General features: G+C 45.5%; 1 protein-coding gene across 1 annotated transcript; it reads left to right on the forward strand.

The window, feature by feature from the left end:
* The first annotated feature begins 1980 nt into the window (after positions 1–1980).
* On the forward strand, positions 1981–20184 carry ACBD3 (acyl-CoA binding domain containing 3). Its single transcript, XM_058801797.1, has 8 exons — positions 1981–2239; positions 9477–9618; positions 10661–10801; positions 11511–11669; positions 13451–13625; positions 16412–16604; positions 17290–17574; positions 18362–20184. Exons 1-8 carry the CDS (start codon positions 1981–1983, stop codon positions 18571–18573), a joined length of 1566 nt encoding a protein of 521 aa, XP_058657780.1. The 3' UTR covers positions 18574–20184.
* The last annotated feature ends 1457 nt before the right edge of the window (positions 20185–21641 follow it).

A 21641-nucleotide genomic window follows, 5' to 3' on the forward strand; every position in this document is an offset into this window, starting at 1 on the left:
TCTGCCTCTGCAGCTGGGACCTCTCCAAGAGTTCATGGTGCCCTCCTTGGAGGAAGCTGCTCTGCTGGTGCCTGTAGAACTTCAGCTTCTCTTACTCTGAGGATGCATTTTAAGGGTAAAGAATTCAGGTTTCTTAAAGCAGGAACTATGGATTAAAGTGCAGAGTTGATGCCAGAAGAAAATATTTATGAAGTGCATATTCCTCAAGCCAAGAAGGAAACGTGTCAGACCAAAACTTTGAAAAATAAAATTTCAATAGAAGTGATTTATAAATTAACTATTAAATGTTAAAGTGAAGCTGGCTGTGATGCTGAAGTGACAGACCTGTAAAGCAGGGTGCAGGCTTGTATGAGGAGATAAAATCATCTGTTCTGTTGTTAGACTGGTCTGTGAGGTAGCACCAAATAATCAGTACAGAGAACTGTGAGCTCTGGAGAGCTCCAGCCAGAAAAAGGGGATGGTGCAGCCAATCTTTGGCGGAAAAAACAAACTACACGGTTCAATCCTCAGAAACCAAAAATGCTAGTGAAGAGGCTACAAAGGATTTCCAGTTAGTTGTAAAATTTATTTTGAAGATTAGGTGACTCATCATCCAAAGCAAATTCTGCCTCATGTGTAGTAAACAGTGCCTTGAGTGGCATCGTCTCCCAAGAAATACTAACATGAAATAAAGTAATTTAATTTAAAGCATTACATTTCTTGTAAAGAAATGTATTTCATTGTCCCTTTCGCCCAAAGGCTTCTAAGCACTTTGTAAGTGTGAAAACAAAATTTCTTCAACATTCCTGAGAGATCAACAGATGGATCCAAAGGCACTTTGAACAGCAGATAAACTAGGCAGTGTGACAAACTTCAGGGGATAACCCTAGAAGGGGGCACAGGCTTTGGGGAGACCCCTGAGTTTCAGGAGGCTGCAGAGGTGTGCAGTTTGTATTTCTTAGCATTGCCTTCATGAACCACCAGGCAGGGCTGTGCCACTTCCCAGCTGTGCAGCCTGAATCGTGGTTTGGCTGAGAAATGAGACCAAAAGCACTCTATGCTAACACAGTCTCTCTCAAAATCCTGCAAGCAAGATTGTGTGAGCTGGGAATAAACCTCTGCAGCCGTGCATGGCAGCGACTCTCAACCCTTCCGCAGCACAGGATAATAGCATTATTGTAAGCAGTGTTTCACGGTCACAAGGGAATGAGCTAATTGCAGACACAGCTCTTGGAGAAGTAATTGCCTTGTGCTCTTTTTACCCTTCTCTGGCTCATTTCTTTCCTCTCCTGTGTGAGTGAAGCATGATTTCTGAGAGAGAACAAGAGGTCAGCAGCAGACCCTACAGCACCTTCCAGCTGGACCAAAAGGCTTTTACAGAGTCATAGAATTGTTAAAATTGGAAGGGACCTTTGGAGATCATCACCAGGCCACCATCCCGCCAAAGCAGGGTCACCTGGAGCAAGTGGGGTCTGAATGTCTCCAGAGAGGGAGACTCCACGACCTCCCTGGGCAGCTGTTCCACTGCAAAAGGCTGAGGTGAAACTTCTCGTGTTATAATTTACGGCCACTGCTCCACATCCTGTCACGGGCACCACCGAAAATCTCGGCGCTTTCAGATATTTTTATGCATTAATGAGATTGCCACTTATTAAGTCTTGTCTCCTCCAGACTTAGCAGGCCCATCTCCCGCAGTTTGTCCTCACGAGGGAGATGGCGCTGGTGACAAACCAATATCAACCACGCAGCGCGGACAGGGCGCCCAGCGGCGGCTCCCTCAGTCATTCACGGCCCCGGGATTGCCGGGGTGCGGCAGCCCCGAACCCGGAGCAGGCAGTGCCGCTGAGGGGAGGGTAGAGGAGGGGACGAGCCACCCCCGGTGCCTGCCGCGGGGCGGGGCCGCGGGCGGGCCCGGAAGATCCGGGTCGGAGGGGACGGGAAGTCGGGACGTGGCCGCCGCAGCGGAGCAGGAGGCGGAGGGCGGGTGGGAGGCGGTGGAGGATGGCGGCGGTGCTGAGCTCGGACCGGCTCGAGGTCTCGGTGGACGGGCTGACGCTGAGCCCCAACGCCGAGGTGCCGCCCTGCGAAGCGCGGCCGGCGCCGGGCGAGCCGGCGGCGGGGCGGGGCCGAGCGGGCCCCGGCTCCCCGGGCGCGGCGGAGGCCGACGGCGAGGCGGCGGAGGAGGCGGCGCTGAGCCTGGAGCGGCGCTGGGGCTTCGCGCTGGAGGAGCTCTACGGGCTGGCGCTGCGCTTCTTCAAAGGTGAGCCCGGCCCGCCCGGAACCGGGGCAGCTACCGGCAGCGGGGAGCCCCGGGCGGCATCGCCCTGCGGGGTCAGGCCGAGCCCCGGGTGCCCCGAGAGCGGCGTGTCCCTGCCTGATGCCGGCCGTGAGCCGGGGCGGGAGCGGTGTGGCACGGCCGGGGGTGGGTGTGCGGCACCCCGCCTGAAACCGGAGCGATGGAGCTCCGTGCCGGTGCCACGGCAAGGGAAAGCTCTCGGAGGTGGGCGAGGAGCGCTCGCCGAGAGCGGTGCCGTGCCCGCTGCCACCTCCGCGGCCGGAGGTGCCGTGCCCTCTCCTCAGCGTGCCAGCTCCAGGCTGGCTGTGATGCTCTAGGACCAGAGGACACAGTCCTGAGCCGTGCCGGGGGAGGTTCAGGTTGGATGTCACGAAGAATTTCTGCTCAAAAAGGGCGATTGGACATTGGAATGCGCTGCCCAGGAGGCGGTGGAGTCACCGTCCATGGAGGTGTTCAAGGAAAGAGTGGATGTGGCACTCAGTGCCATGGTCTGGTTGGCGCAGTGATGTTGGGTCAGAAGTTGGACTCGATGGTCTCATAGGTGTTTTCCAGCCTAAGTGATTTTATGATTCTGTGTGCCACCATGAGCCCAGCAGGCAGCCTTGAAATACCCAGGGTGTAGACCTGGAGTGCTTTTGCTGGGATCCCCTGTAGCCAGGTTTGCTTCTGTGGGAAGATGGGCATACCTTGCCACACTCCTTTACTGTGGAGGGAGAAGGAGGGAGAAGTGAGCTGTGGGGTTTCGAGGGCAGAGCTGTGCTCACTACCCTGAACACATTTTGGGGGCAGAGCTCTGCTCACTACCCTGAGCACATTTTGGAGGAAGAGCTGTGCTCACTGCACTGAGCACATTTTGAGGGAAGAAGAGCTGTGCTCACTACCCTGAGCACATTTTGAGGGAAGAAGGGCTGTGCTCACTGCACTGAGCACATTTTGAGGGAAGAAGGGCTGTGTTCACTACCCTGAGCACATTTTGAGGGAAGAAGGGCTGTGCTCACTACCCTGAGCACATTTTGAGGGAAGAAGAGCTGTGCTCACTACCCTGAGCACATTTTGAGGGAAGAAGGGCTGTGCTCACTACCCTGAGCACATTTTGAGGGAAGAAGGGCTGTGCTCACTGCACTGAGCACATTTTGAGGGAAGAAGGGCTGTGCTCACTGCACTGAGCACATTTTGAGGGAAGAAGAGCTGTGCTCACTACCCTGAGCACATTTTGAGGGAAGGGCTGCACTCGCTGCCCTGAGCACATTTCAGCACTGTGTCACTCCTGTGGCTTCCAGGCAGGCGCTGCTCCAGGTGGAGCAGGGAGTGCAGCCTGATGCCTGCCCTAGGGAAGGCAAGCTGTGCATTTGGAAAGGTCGGTCTTGTGGCAGTCAGTTGTTAGGTGACCTCCCAGGGAGGCTGCTTCTTCCACGGGCAAGCACTGCTGGCAGGTGGGAGCGCTGCTGGAAGGACAAAGCTGTCTTCACATCCTGCACCTGGTAGTTGTTAAGAGCCTGTAAGGCTCTAAGCAGTTTTCTTAAGCCCTGGTTCTTCGACTCTGTTCTGATGCCCTTCCACAAAGTAGTTATTTTGTTAGCGTGCTAATATACAGGGGTGTTATTTTTTTAAGCTGTAAAAAACATGAGGGATCATAAGATCTTATATTTTTTTCTTCTTGTATCAGAGCTTATTATATTGTGGAAGCATTGTACTCAATGTCTTCTTTCTGTAAAAGAAGTTGCTTACAAGAGTTCTGATTGTGTTTAATAATGCAGAAAGAAATGTCTGTGCAGCAGCAAATTCCTTGTCTTGGTCAGCTGTGGTCTTTTTCTGTCTTGGGTTGAATATTCTATGGGAGCCTGTTTTTAGAGTGTGAGGTTGTGTTTACAGTGCAAAAGTTCCATGTGAGTGACTTTATCTATATTGTTGCTATGTAGCAATAACCTCTATCTATTATATCATGTTTTAACAGAATTTATGTTCTGGCTTTATCTCCTCTCTGATGATGAAGTCTGTGGAGTGTTACTTGTGGTGTAGGTTCCAGTTCTTTCCCTTGTCCTCTCTTAGCAATGATTTTTTGTTGTTGTTGTTGCTGTTCTTTGTAATCAAAACTTAATACCAACATGTTTCAGTTTACTCCTGCTCCTTTTTTAACCTTCTGCAATTTCTTGTAACTCATGGTTGTGCTCATGAGATGATAATTTTCCCCATTCAATTGTATTGTCATTCTTTCCAGTGAAAATCTTGTTTCTCTATTCTTGTGGCTGGAGTAACTCACACAAAGTCATTGCCCATCATTTCATCTGTAGATTTTTTTTCCTAAAAGTGACATAACATGAAGATTTTTATTTATAGATCTGATGGGGAGCTTGCAATACTTGGGTTACTGATTCTGCCAGCTTGTTCTATATCTGCACAGCTCCAAAAATAAGTGGTCTCGTTTCCAAATTATTTTCATGCTGTCAGAACAACTGTGGGAGTGGGCACGCCTGGTTAGCAGCCCTGTGCATGCCAAGGAGCAAACAGGGATTCCTCCTGTGCTTCAGGAGAAAACAGATCTGTCTGAAGGGTGGCCCAAATTAACAGGTCAGTGCTGAGACTTTGTTCTGACCATTCTTATAAAAACTATGCTGGTAGTTAAGCAGATTTTTTTTCCGCTTCAGTATGCAGCCCGAGTTGTCTGTAAGTCTTGGGGTATTTTTGTCCCAGAGAAGGTGAATCTGATCAAAATATTTTGAGTTTGCTTATTACAGTGACAGCCAGTGGTGGCATACTGCAGGTGACAGAGTTGCTGGGACAAGGCAGGGTGAGAGTGTGTATAAACAGTGAGCAAAACACAACAGAAACTAGGGTAGGATATTAAAGAGACCCAAAAGCCACTTTATTCTGTCTCTGATAAAGACAATTCTAAAACAGATCTAAAATGCTCGACCCTGGGTCACTTCAGCTGTCAGGCCTTAGGCTGTGCAGGAGATGTGCACTATCTTTTTTCTTTTTTTTTTTTTTTTTTTTTTTAAGATTCATAATGGCTTGCGAAGGGATCTTTTCAGAATAACAGAGGCATAGAAAATAGATGGTAACAGTGTTCCAGTCCATTTTTCTGTGGGACACAAGAGCCTTTTCCTTCTGCACTCTTTCCCTTCCTGCTCTGCTAAGCCTAGTGCAGGTCAAGCAGCATTTTGGCTGCCATTAAGAAGCTGCTCCACTGTGCTGGATGCAGTGTACAGTGGAGAACAGTCATGTTACAGTCACTGTACATTTCTTTGCCTGTAATTGTGAGCCCTGGGGCACCTGGCACAGCACAAGTGTCTCTGGTGGCTTCCTCTGCTTGCTGGGCTGGTACAGGTTATGCCAGTGAAGGTAACCTGTTCAGGCTCTCTCCTGAAGCAGGAGAGGGTGGCTTGCATAGCTCTGCCAGCAAATCTCTCCCAGGATCAGCCTGGCTGTGTTGTTTTCCACATCCTGTCATTGAAATACCACTGCTCCCAACCTTCAATACATGGCAGTCCCTGAAGTGTTCGTGCACTGTCTAAAGTGATTTGCAGTGCAGCACATCTGAGCAGGCAGTACACAAACCATATCATTTTGGTATCTAAAAGCTCTCCTGGAATGTTAAGTACTCTAATTTTCTTTGACTGCTCTACGTTATTTCCTCTTATCCTAACAAGAATGCATCTTCAACCTCAGCAGAACATCTTTCTCAATTAATTGTTTGACCTCTTTTTTTGAGCACTGATTTGATGGTATGATTGTAATTCGTAAGTTAAGCAGGCTCTTGTTGTCAAGAACATGAAAACCCCTATAAAGTATCTACATTTGTGAAGTTGAGCTTTGATCATATTTAATTGGAAGGACCAGTCAGTAATTCTTCTGTGGAGGCAGGACACACTTTCAGGAGGGGAGGATTAGGAGTCTAAGGGTGAACTGGGCTCTGCAGGCAGCACTTCAGTCCTCACACTTCTCAGCTTTGGTCCGGCTCATTAAAACGTTGCAAATGAATAGAATTAACATATGTGACTTCTGCTTTTAAAAGCTGTGAGGTGCAAAATCGCTCTTCACAAATTGTTTTCTAGCTGCTTCTGGATGACTCAATGCTATCCCAGTGGAATTAGGCATTTAGAGTGGGTGAAGTTGGAGTGAAGGTGCAGCATGGTGTGCCGTGTTTCTAATGGAAGAAAAAATCTGGAGTTCCAGAGCAGTAACAGTATCTTGCACAATGCAATCTCTTAAGCATATTTTTTAAACTCCTTTGTGTCTAAATTTGTGAGCTTTTATGAAACCATGTCAATAATACAGTGACATAAACCCCTCACATTGCTATTAACAGCTTCATCTTGCTGTTGTGCTTGCAAAGTGAGCATCTTCCTGGCCTGGTTGGGTCAGGGATCCCAGTGGCACAGGGAAGGCTGTGTAGCTGCTGTGTTACGGATTTTTCAGTGTGTTCCCTGGAGCTCTTTGATGTTCCTGCACTTCCCCCAGCTGTGCGAGGTGTGTGGGTAATGCCTGCTCAAATGGCGCCTTCACGGATGCTTGGATACATTTGGCACTTCTGCTTGTCTAGACACACTAATGCTCTTTTTGGCATATTTGACTCTGCAGATGAATTTAGGTCCTCTGGTTCAGTTAAACACCAACAATTCCTGAGCTTTGGGGTGATTATACAGTGTGGTTTGTGCTGTAGAGTTCAACTGCAAAATAGTTAGTGTGAAACTTAACTTCACTGTCTGACAGGCTGCAAGTGTTTTTCTGATAATTTTTTTCTGAGCTACAAGTCACTGAAAGCTTGTCTTGTGTTTTTCTCCTCTGTCTTTTCCCCCTCTCTTATTTAGCTTGTTTGTTGTTCTCCCCTTGGATCACCATTCTTTGTAAATGCAGATTTTGTCTTCTCACAGTAATTAGGGCATGAGGTCTGACTTGTCCTGTGAAAATGCAGATGTGCTGTGTGTTGCATGGGAAATGAAGGTTTTTTCACTCTAACTCTGCTCAGGAGTGAGTTCAAATACTGATGATGTTAAGTGGCTTAGGTAGCAGTTTAGTACAGCAAATAGCTGTGTGTTTTGCCAGACAGATGCAGGTGCACAGGTTGTGAAAAGTTAACTGTGCTGTAGGGACCCCTTGAGAATCATGCTTTGCTCAGAAGCCTGGCAGAGTTTCAGTGCAGTACCTTTGTCAATTGACCTGCTTTGTAGCAGGATGCCCCAGGATATTAAGTATTACTTCAAAGTAGTTTATTTGGGCTAATGGTTGTGCTGGCTACCTAATAAGCAAATTCTGAGTGGAGTGTAAAGTGTGAAGAGTTGAGGAAAAGCCAGAGGGCTCTTTGGTAGGCCTGAAAGCTCACCAGAATGTGGTGATTTGAATCCCTGAAGAATCACAGACTTGGGGTGGGAAGGGACTGCTGGGGATTGTCAGATTTAGCCCTCCTTTTCAGTTCAGGCTTCAGACACTTGGGTTTTGAACATCTTCAATCATGGAGGCTTAAAAACTTCTCAGGGCTGTCAGTTCCAGTGCTCAAACATTCTTCAGTTTAAAAAACAAAAACAACAGCAGTAAAGAAACCCCAACAACTTCAAGCAAACAAACCAAAACCCCATAAAAATGCTTAAGTGGCATTTCTTATACTTCAGTTTGTGTCAGCTGCCTCTTGTCCTTTCATTGTGTACACTGAGTAAACTCTGGTTCAGTTTTTACATCCCCCCCCCTTTTCTACCCCACCAGATATTTTTGGAAGTAGATATTTCTGGGGAGAAATGCTTCTGTTTCTGAAGCTGGCAGTTATATTTGCTGCAAGGTTGTGTGACACTGGGACAAGAGCAAATAGTTGAAATTCTGCAACAGTGATGTGGACTTCTAGGAATGGATAATAAGTAATTAAATATTTGCCTTCCTAATAATTTGTTTGTGGCTTCAAAATAAATGGCATGCATGTAGTAGTTCCTTTTGATGTTTCAACTGAGTAAGTCCAGCAATGTACTGAACTTTGCCTGTCAAAAATAGAATGTCTTGCTGTGACCTGCAAGCACTTTCCCACTGGGATTGTTTCTGATTTCCAGAAGTGTTTGCTCTGAGTTTTTCAATACTGTAGTAGGGGTATTTTCCTTCCTCTCTAGTTGTAAGATTCACTTCTTTTCCTGTTAGTAGCTGTTCACAAGTGCCAGCCAAGCAATTTTGCCGGATGTGTCAGCCTGAAATTTAGGTGTGGACTGTTCAGTGTGGGGCTGTGAGCACCTTGCTCTGAAGGAGAGCTGGGAGTGAGTGGCAGCTTTGTCCCCAGCTCCATGGAGAGCAGTGCAGTCATGGGAATTATCTATCTTTTACCTCTGGAGCAGCTTCCTCATTTCTCCTTCCAAAAGGAGATGGTGCTTGTTTGTTTGTTTTCCTGATTGAGAAAAATGTCTTTTTCTTAATGAGCAGTGTAGTCACACACAGCAATGCCTGTTTCTTTGATTTGTTTTGACAATTTCAATGTGTTGAGGTAAGTCCTAGCTGACTGATTCACATACCATTTTAAATCAATGCAACTATCTTCTTACCAGTAAAAGCATGGTGGGATCCAACTGGGAATGCTTCAGAGGATGTTCCTGTGGAGCCACTGGAACATTTTCAGGCTTATGTTGCCTTCTTATTGTCAGAGTTCACTGGATGTGTTGGAGCTGATGGAGTCAGCTGCAAGGCTTTTCATTGTGAGGGGCTGTTCCAGCTGCCTTGGCCAAGGAAAACTCTCCTTGACTCCTAATTTTTCCTCTCTGCAGCTCTCCTTGCCTTCACCCTTGGTTGTTCTGCTTTCATCAATGTGAGGAGCATGAAAGGAGAGCAGTTTATAAAGCTAACATCACATCTTTCTTTGTGGAAATCCTTCCTGTGCACACCAGAGTAGACTTGGCAGACACATTTGAATTCAGTTGAGGTTTTTAAATATTTTGGAGATATAGCTCCATATGGTGTGATGTTCAACAAATTAATGTAAATATCTATGTGATGACTGACTGGAGATAGTGGGATGCAAAGCACTCCACACTGAAGTTTTCATTAGCTGAAGTAGATGTGTTTCTTCTGGACAGATCTATGTTTTAAATAGAACTGACTTAATTTGTCTAACCTTTTGGTTTTTTTTCCTCTTTTTTTATGGTGGTAATGGTTATGCCACCTACTCATTCATATTCTGTGTTTAATTAATCAGAACAGTGAAAATTTCTTTTTTTTTTTTTTTTCCTTGCAGAAAAAGATGGCAAAGCCTTTCACCCAACATATGAAGAAAAGCTCAAACTGGTGGCACTGCACAAGCAGGTTCTGCTGGGACCTTACAACCCTGACACTTGCCCTGAAGTTGGATTCTTTGATGTGCTGGGGAATGATAGAAGGTAAAAGGGCTGGGGCTTTTGTTGTTCTTCACTCTGCTTTTCCTGTGAGGAGATAACATCATCCAATTTCTACAAGTGTGTGGGTTATCTCAAGTGGAAAGTGAAAGTGGCCTCTTCAAATACATGTAAGAAGTGTGAGTCACAGTTCAGTACAGGAACTAACAGAAGATTATTGGGTGATTTTTTTTTTTTTTTTTTTTTTTTTTTTAATTTCAACCACACTAGAAGCTGCTCTGCTGGCAGTCCAGTTTCTCATAATGCATTAATGTGCAGGCCCATGCTTCATCCAGACCCCACACCATGGCTACAGCAGGCCAAGGCTTTTGCCAGTGGTAGAAGCATTCATGACAGCTTGTCCTAACACCAAAGCTAATTTCTGAGGTCAGAAAATTTAAACCTGCTGCATTCAAACCCTGAGTAAATCTTTTATGAGACCTGGGAGGTGTCAGCTATGTGTCTGGTGTTGCTTGCAGCTCAGGCTGCACTTCTCATGTTCATTGTTGCTCTTTTGAGTGTTCTAGAGTGGAGGCAATGTGCAAGACAGCAGTGGTTTTTCTGAGGTGGACCCAGTGTGCTGCTTTTGCACAAAAGGATGCAGCTTTTCTTAGAAAGAGCAAGGCTGTTTCTTTCAACCATCTGAAGTGCTGTAATCAGTAGGTGTTACCATGTTTGTTCATTCAGGAAAATGCATACTTTTTTTTCTACAAAGTAGAGTGGAAGGAGATTAAAAAATACTTAGGTTCATTTATATCTGGGAAGTTTTTGGACATAGCTCAGAATTTAAAGTAGGGTTGATGGGATGTATGAAATTTCATGTGAGAGCTGAGTTATGTCTGTTTGAAAGACAGAAGAAAAGAGAACATTGTGCAGGCAGAAGAGAACATTTTACTGTCTTTGGGACGAAGTTGTTGGTTCTCTGAAACTGCAAATGATAATGTTTGGTTCCTGGTCTTCCAACTTTTTTTATTTGCTGGGTTGTCAGCACTCACTACTGGCTTAAAAAGAGTTGAGTCTGTTATTTCAGCTGAATTCTCTCTCTCAGGAAGGAATGGGCTGCCCTTGGAAACATGTCAAAGCAAAAAGCTATGACAGAATTTGTCAAGCTCCTACATAGGTGCTGCCACTTGTTCTCAACGTATGTCACTTCCCACAAGATAGAGAAAGAAGAGCAAGAAAAGAAAAGGTAACATTTGGGTGCTTTGGTGTTGGCAGCTATGGAGTGTGTAACTCTTGGCCTGCAGACTGTACCTCAGCTAGCTGAGGTTGGAGTTGTCTTGGGAAGGGAAATGCTTGAAATGTAGGTGGCTGTGGTACCATTTGATCTCTTTAAGCCTTTTTACTTTGCCAGTAATGGGTGGTTTTTTTAGGAGTTTTAAGAATTTTGTTGATACTGTCATCTGCTTGAGAAGAAATGCTTCACAAAATGTCTGCCCCAATATGTCTGTGGACTAAATATACAGAGAATATTAAATTGTCAGTTTTAAACTTCTCTTCTAATGTGGGTTAGCAGCTTGATAAAGGCTGCCTTATTATTGCTACTATTAAACCATAGTACCCACATAATTATTGAACATGTGTTTAAAGCTTGGAAAATGTGTTTAAAACTTCCAGGCATTTTTTTTCCTGCAGTACAGGTGGCATAGTAAAAGGTTAGCATGAGTATCAAATCATAGCGCAGAATTTACCTTTGTCATGCTGCTAAATGCAATAAAACTCTGCAATAATCTGATTTTTTGTGTGTGTGTGTGTCCAGTAAGACACTTCTCCAAGCCAAGTTTAAGTATGAGGAGATGGTACCAGACAAAAAGCCTCACTGGGCAGGCAAAAGGTTGGAAATAACTCATCCTGGGATTGTGGGAGTGCTGGAATGGCTCACTGAGGGGGTGTTGCAGGAGAGAAGAGGAAGAGCGGAGGCGGCGTGAGGAGGAGGAGCGGGAGCGGTTACAGAAGGAAGAAGAAAAACGGAGGAGGGAAGAGGAGGAGAGGCTGAGGAGGGAAGAGGAGGAGAGGAGGAGAATAGAGGAGGAACGGCTTCGCATGGAGCAGCAGAAGTGAGTAGTGGAAACAACACCTGAAAGAAAATAGCTGCCTTGCATTGGAGACAATTGGAATATACAGTTCTGATTATATTTCATTGTTCCCATCACATCCAGATGCTGGAAATACAGAGCTGGCTTTGCACATGTAATATTTAAGAGAATGGTAAAGCTGTTCCACATCAGTCAGCAACTATTTTCCACCATAAAAATGTCTTTGCAGGGGGTGTCTCTGAAGTAGAGCCAATGCTTGCTCTGTAGTGGGTTTGAGAAGGGAGCAAATAATGAAACCACAAGTTTTGCTGCTTGTTTAACGTGGTGAGAGCCAGAGGAGTGTAAGAGACAGACATAAATTTATAGATACAATAGAAAGTGTTGCACAGTGCTAAGTGACAAGAAGTGTGGTATGCCTTGAAGTTGAGAGGGTTTTTCACATGAATGGGAGCTGTGTATTAAGTGGTCATAGCAGGTTACAGAGATAAAGAGTTTAGACAGAAAATGAATGTGGGTACCAAGTGTATCTAAACTGGTCATAGTTTGCTGAAAAGCAGTAAATCCTGCTCTTTGGGATATTAGACCAGTCTAATACTGGTGCTTTAGAATGTGATTTTTGGGGATGGAAGAAGAGTGAGAAGGAAAGAATTTTTCTTGCAGTTGTGTGATGCTTCTTCCTTCCTCTGAAACACTGATAGCTGGTCACTGATGGATGTAACATGAGACAGGCCCTTGATCTATCTTGTCATTTAGCCATAGGATTTCTGCTAGTTCTTTGGAGAGAGGAGAAGCACAGCCTGGGTATATGTAACCCATGTGTTCCTCCTGAAGTTTCAGCAGTTGAGTTTACTGGAGATGCAGATGCCCCATCGGGCAGCATTTTTTTTGTTGTTCTTCCTGAATTAATCCACTGTCAGTCATGTTTTTTGTGTTTGTTTGCATACTGACCAGTAAAACTAAGATAGCTATGTGGTGTGTTTTTCATAGATTCACCAAAAAACATGGGTGAAGCAGATTTATTCCTGTGACAGTGGTCACAAGGGTTTCAGGATGAAGAGAGAGATGAGAATGTTGACTTCATGTTCAGAAGGCTTTATTTATTCTTTTATGATACATACACTACATTATAACTATATTAAAAAGATACAGAAGGAAAGTTCTCAGAAGGCTAGCTAAGCTAAGAGTAGAAAAGCATGGATAACAAAGATCTGTGTCTCAGCAGGGAGTGAGACCCAGCTCTGCCGTGAGTGGTCAGTAAATCTAAACATCCACAGGAGACCAATCATGGATCCACCTGTTGCATTCCACAGCAGCAGATAACCATTGTTTACACTTTGTTGCTGAAACTTCTCAGCTTCAGCAGGAAAAATCCTAACAAAAAGATTTTCATGAAAAGATGTCTGTGACATATTGCTACCAATATTTATAGGAGCTCTGCTGGAAGGATGGTTTCTGCAAAAAGCCTATGTGGGTTTTTTACCTTGCTTTGTTTGATAAATTTAGTCACACGGGTTTTGTGTTGCACTGCCTCTTTATCAGACTGCAGATTGAAATTGTGGTTGTTTTAACATTTGATGTTTCCAAACAAGGTGTAGAAAACATTGCTCCATTGCTCCCTTCTTTATGTTCGCAGCGTATTTTTAGGCAAAACTCACATCTGGGTTCCGGTCCATTACGTAGATTCATTTTAACTGGGTTTTGCAGACTGGAATTCAGAGCTGTGAGTGGCCCGAGAGGCAGCTCAGTGCAGGGATTCCCCATGCCTGGGCTGTTGGTAAGGTCTGTGTCCCTGTGCTGTGCAGGCAGCAGATCATGGCAGCGCTGAACTCGCAGACGGCCGTGCAGTTCCAGCAGTACGCGGCACAGCAGTACCCCGGCAACTTCGAGCAGCAGCAGCTCCTCATCCGCCAGCTGCAGGAGCAGCACTACCAGCAGTACATGCAGCAGCTCTACCAGGTGCAGCTGGCACAGCAGCAGGTATGGCTGGGCTCTGTGTCCCAGGCTGTCATTGGGAAATGTGGGCTTTGTGTCACTGGGGAACATGGGCACTGTGTTTCAGACTGTCACTGGGAAATGTGGGCTCTATGTCCGTGGGAACCTGGGCTCTGTGTTCCAGGTTGTCACTGGGAACCTGGCCTTTGTGTCACTGGGGAAGGGAATGTGGGCTTTGTGTCCCAGGCTGTCCCTGGGGAACGTGGGGTCTGTGTCCCAGGCTGTCACTGAGAACCTGGGCTCTGTGTCCTAGTCTGTGACTGGGGAACCTGGGCTCTCTGTCACTGGGAAATGTGGGCTCTCTGTCCCCCAGGCTGTCACTGGAAATTGTGGACTCTGTGTCCCAGGCTGTCACTGGGGAACCTGGGCTTTGTGTCCCAGGCTGTCACTGGGAAATGTGGGCTCTATGTCACTGGGGAACGTGGGCTTTGTGTCACTGGGAAATGTGGGCTGTGTCCCAGGCTGTCCCTGGGGAACCTGGGCTCTGTGTCCCTGGGGAACCTGGGCTCTGTGTCCCTGGGAAATGTGGGCTTTGTGTCCCTGGGGAACCTGGGCTCTGTGTCCCAGGCTGTCACTGGAAGATGTGGCCTCTGTCACCCAGGCTGTCACTGGGGACCTGGGCTTTGTGTCACTGGGGAAGGGAATCTGGGCTCTGTCACCCAGGCTGTCACTGGGAAATGTGGGCTCTGGGGAACCTGGGCTCTGTGTCCCAGGCTGTCCCTGGGATACATTAACTTGTCTGCTGTTATCTCCTTGGAAAGATAATTGCCACAGGGAGAGCTCCCCTGCTAGTGACTAATGCTGCTTCAGGTTCAAACACCAAAGCCCCTTTATTTGTTTCATCTTTTGGAGTAGTTTCCTGAAGCAGCTGTTAATTAAAGAGAACACTAAGCATTCTTTACTAATGACGTGGTTCAATGTAATTATTAGAGATGAAATGTGAGCTGCTCTGCTGCAGAGTTGGTGATGTGTGTGTAATTTAATGACACACCAGTGCCTCTGAGCATGAGCAGATATTGTATTTGCAAGGAATGCCCTAACAAAGGCAGCAATGATGCATTTGACTCTGTTTTTAGAAGGTTAATTTATTACTTTATAATACTTTATTTTATAAAAGAGTACTATACTATACTAAAGAATACAAAAAAAACCTGAATGCTAAAAAGATAATAATAAACTTGTAACTCTTTTTAGGATCCTAACACAGCTTAGTACTAATTACTAACAGTTAATGACTAATAATAACTAATAACTTACAGTTAATACAGTACTAATAACTTAGTTAACGAGTTAAAACAACTCACACTAAAAACTAATTAAACAATTACCTGTAAGGAAGCAATTTCTAAACACATTTTGCACATGAACACAACACAAAAAAAAAACAAATGAGATAAAAAGTGGTTTGGTTTTTTTTTTTTTTTTCTAAAGCTTCTCAGCAATATATAAATACCACAAACAGACCTCTTCAGGTGACTCTTCTGAAGATCAGTGCATTTGCAGCACTGTAGCATCACTGCTGGCTTGGAGGTTGCTTCTCCCTGCCAGCCAGAGCACTGCTGACTTCTCTCTCCTTCTGCTCCTGCTGCCTGACTTCATCACATACTAACACCTGGTGAAGGTGCTTGCCTGCAAAAAGCTGCTCCTGATTTGGGTGGGAGGACAGGCTGAGCTCTGTACTTGAGCTAAAGACCTACAGTTCAGTAGCTGATTCAGGTCATTTGTATTTTGTGGAGGCCGATGCTCTCAGTAATGTCCAAGGAAGGGAGCCATGTGAGCCTCATGAAGTTCAGCAATGCCCCTCATCCCAGGAAGGGTTCATGGACAGGTTTATGGAGCTCTGAGCAGCCTGGTCTGGTGGAAAGTGTCCATTCCCATGGCAGGGGTGTGGAACTGAGTGATCTTTATAGCTCCTTTCTAAGGCAAACCATGACTGGATGGAGCTGAGGTGGTGCAGGACAGGCAGAGACTTTCTGCCCTGTTAAAATTACTCTTTGGGCTTCCCTCCTGCAGCTTCTGTAACACCTCTGATAAATACTTTATTGGGATGCCTGTGAGTCAGGTGCACTGGGATCTATTGGTGCAGTTGGGAAGTGCTGTTCTGCTTACAGATTTTTCCTATATTGTCCTCATATTCCTGCAGGATACCTATATTCCATTTGCTCATCAAAATCTTGTGATGATTAGGTTATCCTTTAGAGTGCCACTGTCACATCTTTTCCCTGTCCCAAAAAAAAAGCCTGTGTTGTCTCTCTGGGCTGGCAGCAAGGGTCAGGGAGGTTCCTCAAGGGAGTTTTCTGTTTGATTCATAAATTGGCAAGTAGCTCATAGACCTTCAGTAGTCAGCTCTTTTTAGACCTGGATGAGCTCAGGCTGGATGGAACCCTTCCAGCCAACAAAAAAAGAAAAAAAAAAAAACCAAAAACCAAACCAAAACGAACCCAACAAGAGAAAAAAAAACCCAGCAAACAAGTCACACTTCCAACTTAGATAGAAATGTTATAGCAATGAAACGCCTCCACAGTTAAGTGCCAGAGTTTGTGTGTACCATAATTCAGTTGAAAGTTGAATTTTTTTTTTTGTTCGGGTTGTATCCACCAGCCTAGAATCAAGTGACTTCCCATCCCTTGGGACTGAGCAGATGTAACTGGTTAATGTGTGCTGCTTTTGGGTCTAAGGGTTAAATTGTCTTTATATCCTCTGCTGGAAAGTATAAAACTGGCATCTTGGGAGGGTTTGGTTGTGCTTGACCTAAATTCCTGTTGTTTTAGGCAGCTTTGCAGAAGCAGCAGGATGCAGTGGTGGCAGCAACAGGGACACCCCTGACTACTGCATCAAAGGTGAACAGCCCTGCCCCAGGGGACACCCCATCCATTAATGGGCAGGCCAGTGCTCATGCAGACAGCCCTGAAAAAGAGTTGGATCCAGAGGTTTTGGAAGAAGCACTGGAGAATGGACCAAAAGGTGGGACTAGCTGAATTTCTTACTTAAAAATCAATAGCAAAAGCCTTTCTTAGGGTTCAGGTGTCTTAAGTAGGGTTACTGTGATTCTTTGTTTGGCTTCATTTGCCTGTGGAAAAGCTGGGTCTGATTCCTGGGGCTGCTGTCTCTGGGAGGATAATATTGCATAGGCAAAGCTCAGCTTTGGGAGGGGAAGGAAAGAGGAAGCAGCAAAAGCATTTCAGCAAAGTTGATGGGATCCAGAACCTCTTGTCACTCTAGACTTGAAGGAAAGGGGCATAAAAGTTCTAGCACAAAGCTGTTCTGGGCAGAAATATGTTCAGTTTTACTTGAAGTGGGTCAGAGCTTAAAAGATGGTTACAGATGGTTAAAGATGGTTCCAGTGAAGCATTCTGTACCTGACACCTGTAGCAGTACATTGACCTTCTGAGGCTTTTGTGCATAGGCACTGATCCTTTAAATGTGCTGGATGGGTGAATTGGTAGCATTTAGGAGTGTTGTAAATAAATTTGCACTGGTTCATGCATCCTTTCAGAGCTGAAACTTGCTTCCAGGTGATTTTTTTTTTTAACAGAAGAAGCAACTTTAGTGCTTGGGGCCCTGAAGTGCTGCTCAGGCACACATTTAAGGATGCAGAATAAATAACTGCAGCAAAGCCTAACTGGAGTATTTCCCCTCCTGTCTTCAGACTCTGTCCCTGTGATTGCTGCCCCATCCATGTGGACACGACCCCAGATCAAAGACTTCAAGGAGAAAATCCGCCAGGATGCAGACTCTGTGATCACCGTGGGCCGAGGAGAAGTGGTCACAGTCAGAGTCCCAACCCATGAGGAGGGGTCCTACCTCTTTTGGGAGTTTGCTACAGACAATTATGACATTGGTTTTGGGGTGTATTTTGAATGGACAGACTCCCCTAATACTGCAGTCAGTGTGCATGTCAGCGAGTCCAGTGATGATGAGGAGGAAGAGGAAGGTAAGCATGCTAATTGTCTGTAAACTGTCAAGGTTTGCTGTGAGGGAAACCCCCTGATGGTCTTGTGGAATCTCCTGCTTTCCCTGGCTTCCATCTGGTTTCAATTTTGAATTGCAGCTGCAGTTCTGCAATAACTCCAGTCCCCTCCTTGGGTCACAGACCCAAAGCAGCTGAGGCTGGGGAAATCCTTTTCCTGAGTCAGCTCTTCAGTAAACTGGAACCCATGGTGTGACAGAGCACTGTGAATCTGCACTCTGAAACCTTGGGAGCAATCCTGTCCTGCTGTTCAGGAGGTGTTTCTAGGGAGCAAGTTTCCTTGAGGCTGCAGCAAAACAGCCTCAGAGAGCAGGTCCTGCCAGTGGCTGGGACACAGGTCACAGCCTTTGCCTGTGGAGGAGTCCAGCATCACAAAAATGTTTTGAAATGAGCATGTGATTTGCCCTGACCTAGGAAGCAGTGGCTTTTTGGGAGTCACTACCAAGTAATGGCACATCAGTGGTGGGTGATTGTGGTACTGAAAACTGGAGTTTGTCATCTCCACAAACTGACCTGGCTGGGCTGGGGAGGTGGGTGTGGTGAGTTTTGATATCAAACTGATAAAATCATGATAAAGTGATCATGCTGTTCCTCCTGCTTCTGGGTGCTTCATCCCCAGCCCTGGTATGAATCCCTGTGACTCCTCTCATTCCTGAACTGACAAAGGGCTTTGTCCCCTGGAGATCAGTCTGACTTGCCTTCATAGAGCACCCACCCATATTCACTGACACCTCTTTTTTTTCCCTTGCAGAAAATACTAGCAGTGAAGAAAAAGCCAAAAAGAATGCCAACAAGCCTCAGCTAGATGAAATAGTGCCTGTGTACAGACGAGACTGTCACGAAGAAGTGTATGCTGGCAGCCACCAGTACCCAGGGAGAGGAGTTTATCTTCTTAAATTTGACAACTCCTACTCTCTATGGAGGTCAAAAACAGTTTACTACAGAGTTTATTATACTAGATAAAGGTGTGGCTGTGTCTGAGGCTGGGCTGTGCAGAAGATGTCGTTTTATTTGGAATTTTCTTCAAGCATAATGGATCCTTTTGAGTCTGTGTTTCATCCTGTCTGTATCTGTATGGTTTGTGTGAACTTTTAACAAGTAGACACTGGGATCTTCCTGCTCCATGACACTAATGCATATTGCATTGGGCTTAACACAGGATCTCCCTAACCTTTTTTGGGGATTGGAGCCATTGGCTCCAGTGCTGAGGTCACATCCATTGCACTTGTTAAAGTCTCATGAAAAAGGGGGAGGGAGTTGCTGGCTCACTGGCTGGGTGATCTGATGTTTCCAGGTCTGGATGCCTTGAATAACTCGTTGATGGTTAATTTAAAGGTCCCATCAGTAACTGGTAGATTTGGATGCAGTTTGCTGTGTAGCAAGTTTTCTCTTAACTGTAATTGAATGTCAGATTTTTTTACACCATTAAAACTTGAAACTTTGAGTTTATGCAGTTTAGAAACAAGTTGTCTCACTTCTGTCCTCAGCAAAGAAGAAACATCCAGTTCCTTAAAGCAGTGTAGTGTGTAAGGCAGGGATGAACAACGTCCTGAAAGTACAGCAAACAACCTCTTCTGAAGGCATAAACTGAGTGATGTTCAGAAGTATGTGTAACAAGGAGAGCCTTCATCTCTGCCCCACTGATAACCCTAAAATTAAAGTCATATTTTGATGCAATTGACTTTGAACAGGGCACAGACTGCTCCTGAGTTTAATGGGGTTATTAATGGGGTAGACTAAAAATAACACAGGGCTACCAACTTGAAACCAGTTTTGTAAGACCTGAATACACGTGTGTTGTGCACCTGGAGAGCAGTCAGTCACTTTGACAGAGTATAGGAGTTAATGTTGCACTAATGATGGAAATCACTGCCACTCCTTTTTAGTCTGGTGATGGTGGGGTGCAAACTTTCTGCTTTAACTTGTAGCTGTGGGCAGAAAGGCCAGGTGCACACACAGATCCTTAAGGTAGCTTTAACCTCAGTTTCACATGGTTTGTTGGGGCATTTGGTATTTCCTAAAGTGAGAAAGCAGTGCAGGTGTCCCTTGGCTTGAGGCTGCAGTGAGAATCCTCTGCCCAGAGCCCAGGGCTGCCTGTTGCAATAATAATTTGTGCAAGTGCTCTCTGCATGGGTGATGCACCTTGTTACTGGGGGGAAATCAATGGTTGCTTTGTGTCTCAGAGCAGCTCTGGCAGTCAGGCTCCCTCTGATCAGCTGCAGCATGAGCAGTTCCATGGCAGATGATGCTGGGCTGGCAGGGTTTGTGTGAACAGTCACTTTGTACATACATGATACTTTCCTTTGCTCATACCAACCATGGAGATACTTCTCCTAGAGTGCTTAACTTGTCATCTTGCTTTTTGGGTCAGCAACACCTTACCAGCTTACAGCTAGTTAGTGCTGCTTTATCCAAAAACACTGTACAATGTTCTGCTCTTGTGTACATACAGTATATAAACCATGAATTTAGAAAGTACCTTGCTTTTAAAGAAAACTGTATTTAATGTAAAAAAAAAAAAAGAAAAACAGCAAAAAAAAAAACCCTTTTAAAAAGGCAGGCACTAATATATTTCTTCTGGTCTTCAAATTACTTTTTTTTTTTTATTTTTTTGTCCATACAGAAATGTTACAACTTCTTCCTTTAAGAATATCTGTTCTTGGGAGCGGTGTTTGTTGCTTTAAATGGCAGCACTTACTGTCATGTGTTGGATGCTAGAACTTCTACATTTTCAGACTTTTTTTTTTATTGCCTCTGGCTGTGGATAGTACAGTACAAGTGCGATTTCAAGATACCTTGAGATAGTATTTAATCCTAATTAAAAGACATTTATCTGTAATGCTGTTGGCTTTTCATTAATTTGCAAACCTTGGCATTGCTGTGTATGGCTCTGGAGCTGAGATAAGCTTGTCATCATCTCTCCCATGTCCAGAGGTGCTCACTCTGGTCAGGGGCTCTGCCCAGGAATGTCTCTGGCTCTGTCATTCCCAGGAATGTGTCTGGCTCCCTGCATGGGACAGTCTGTCAGTCCTGGGAGAGCCCAGCTGAGCTGCCGAGTCTCTCTGGGATTTTGATGGGTAGCAGAAGGGGTTGGATGTGGGCAGCTGAAACCTGTAAGCTCTCTCCTCCAAAAGTCTCCTGAAATCCCTCCCTGGAGGGCAAGACAGGACCCTGCACAATTTAGAGTGAACAAGAAGAAAAGCAAGGAGCTAGAGGCAAAAAGGCAAGTTATTCTGAGGTTTGTTGTCGGTTTCTCGGCTGTTTAGGTGGCCTGGAAAGGCCCAGGGATGGCCTTGAAGAGCCGACGCTTCAAAGGATGAGAAGAGACTTCTGATCTTTTCTCGGTCTCGGTGTTTATTAATTGTTTATCTAAAAGATTTTCTTTCAGCCCAACAGAGGTCTGCACAGCAAGTCAGCCATGGGCACACTGAGAGCCCCTGGGGCGGTCACTTATCTTTATACTCGAAGTTACGTGTACAATATTTATCATTTTTCCCCAATACCTTCTACCCTTATTAACCGGTGCACTTTTAGTAATAACCAATCCCAAGGTGCCACCATCACCACAGAAGATGGAGGCCAAGAAGAAGAAGAAGAAGAACAGGACATGCCCCAATCCCTCCATCTTACTTCTTTAGACCCCCCTGTACAGAAATCCTAAACCCTGTGTCTTACACTCTAATTAACTTACCCCTTCACCATTCACCCAGTGAATTCCTCCTATCCTCATACCGGTGTCGTCTCCTGTGTCGGATCAAAGTCCAGCCACCAGACACTTCTGGCAACATTCCAGGACTCCCGAGCCCCCCAAGGGTGGTCTCGGCCACTCTGCACCTCCGTCCTGAGGTGCTGAGATCCCACAGTTTGTGTCACTTTTTATTGCTTTGCTGCTGGTGCTGAGGCCAGGATGTTCCCTAATTTGGCCCCAGAGCTCACCTGGAGAGCAGAATTCTCTTCAGAGAGAACAAAGCCAGTGCTGTGCTATGAGAGCAAGATCCTGAGAAGTTCAGTGTACCACAGTCTGTGTGTGC

The sequence above is a fragment of the Ammospiza caudacuta genome, chromosome 3 (assembly GCF_027887145.1).
Source record: "Ammospiza caudacuta isolate bAmmCau1 chromosome 3, bAmmCau1.pri, whole genome shotgun sequence".
NCBI lineage: Eukaryota > Metazoa > Chordata > Aves > Passeriformes > Passerellidae > Ammospiza > Ammospiza caudacuta.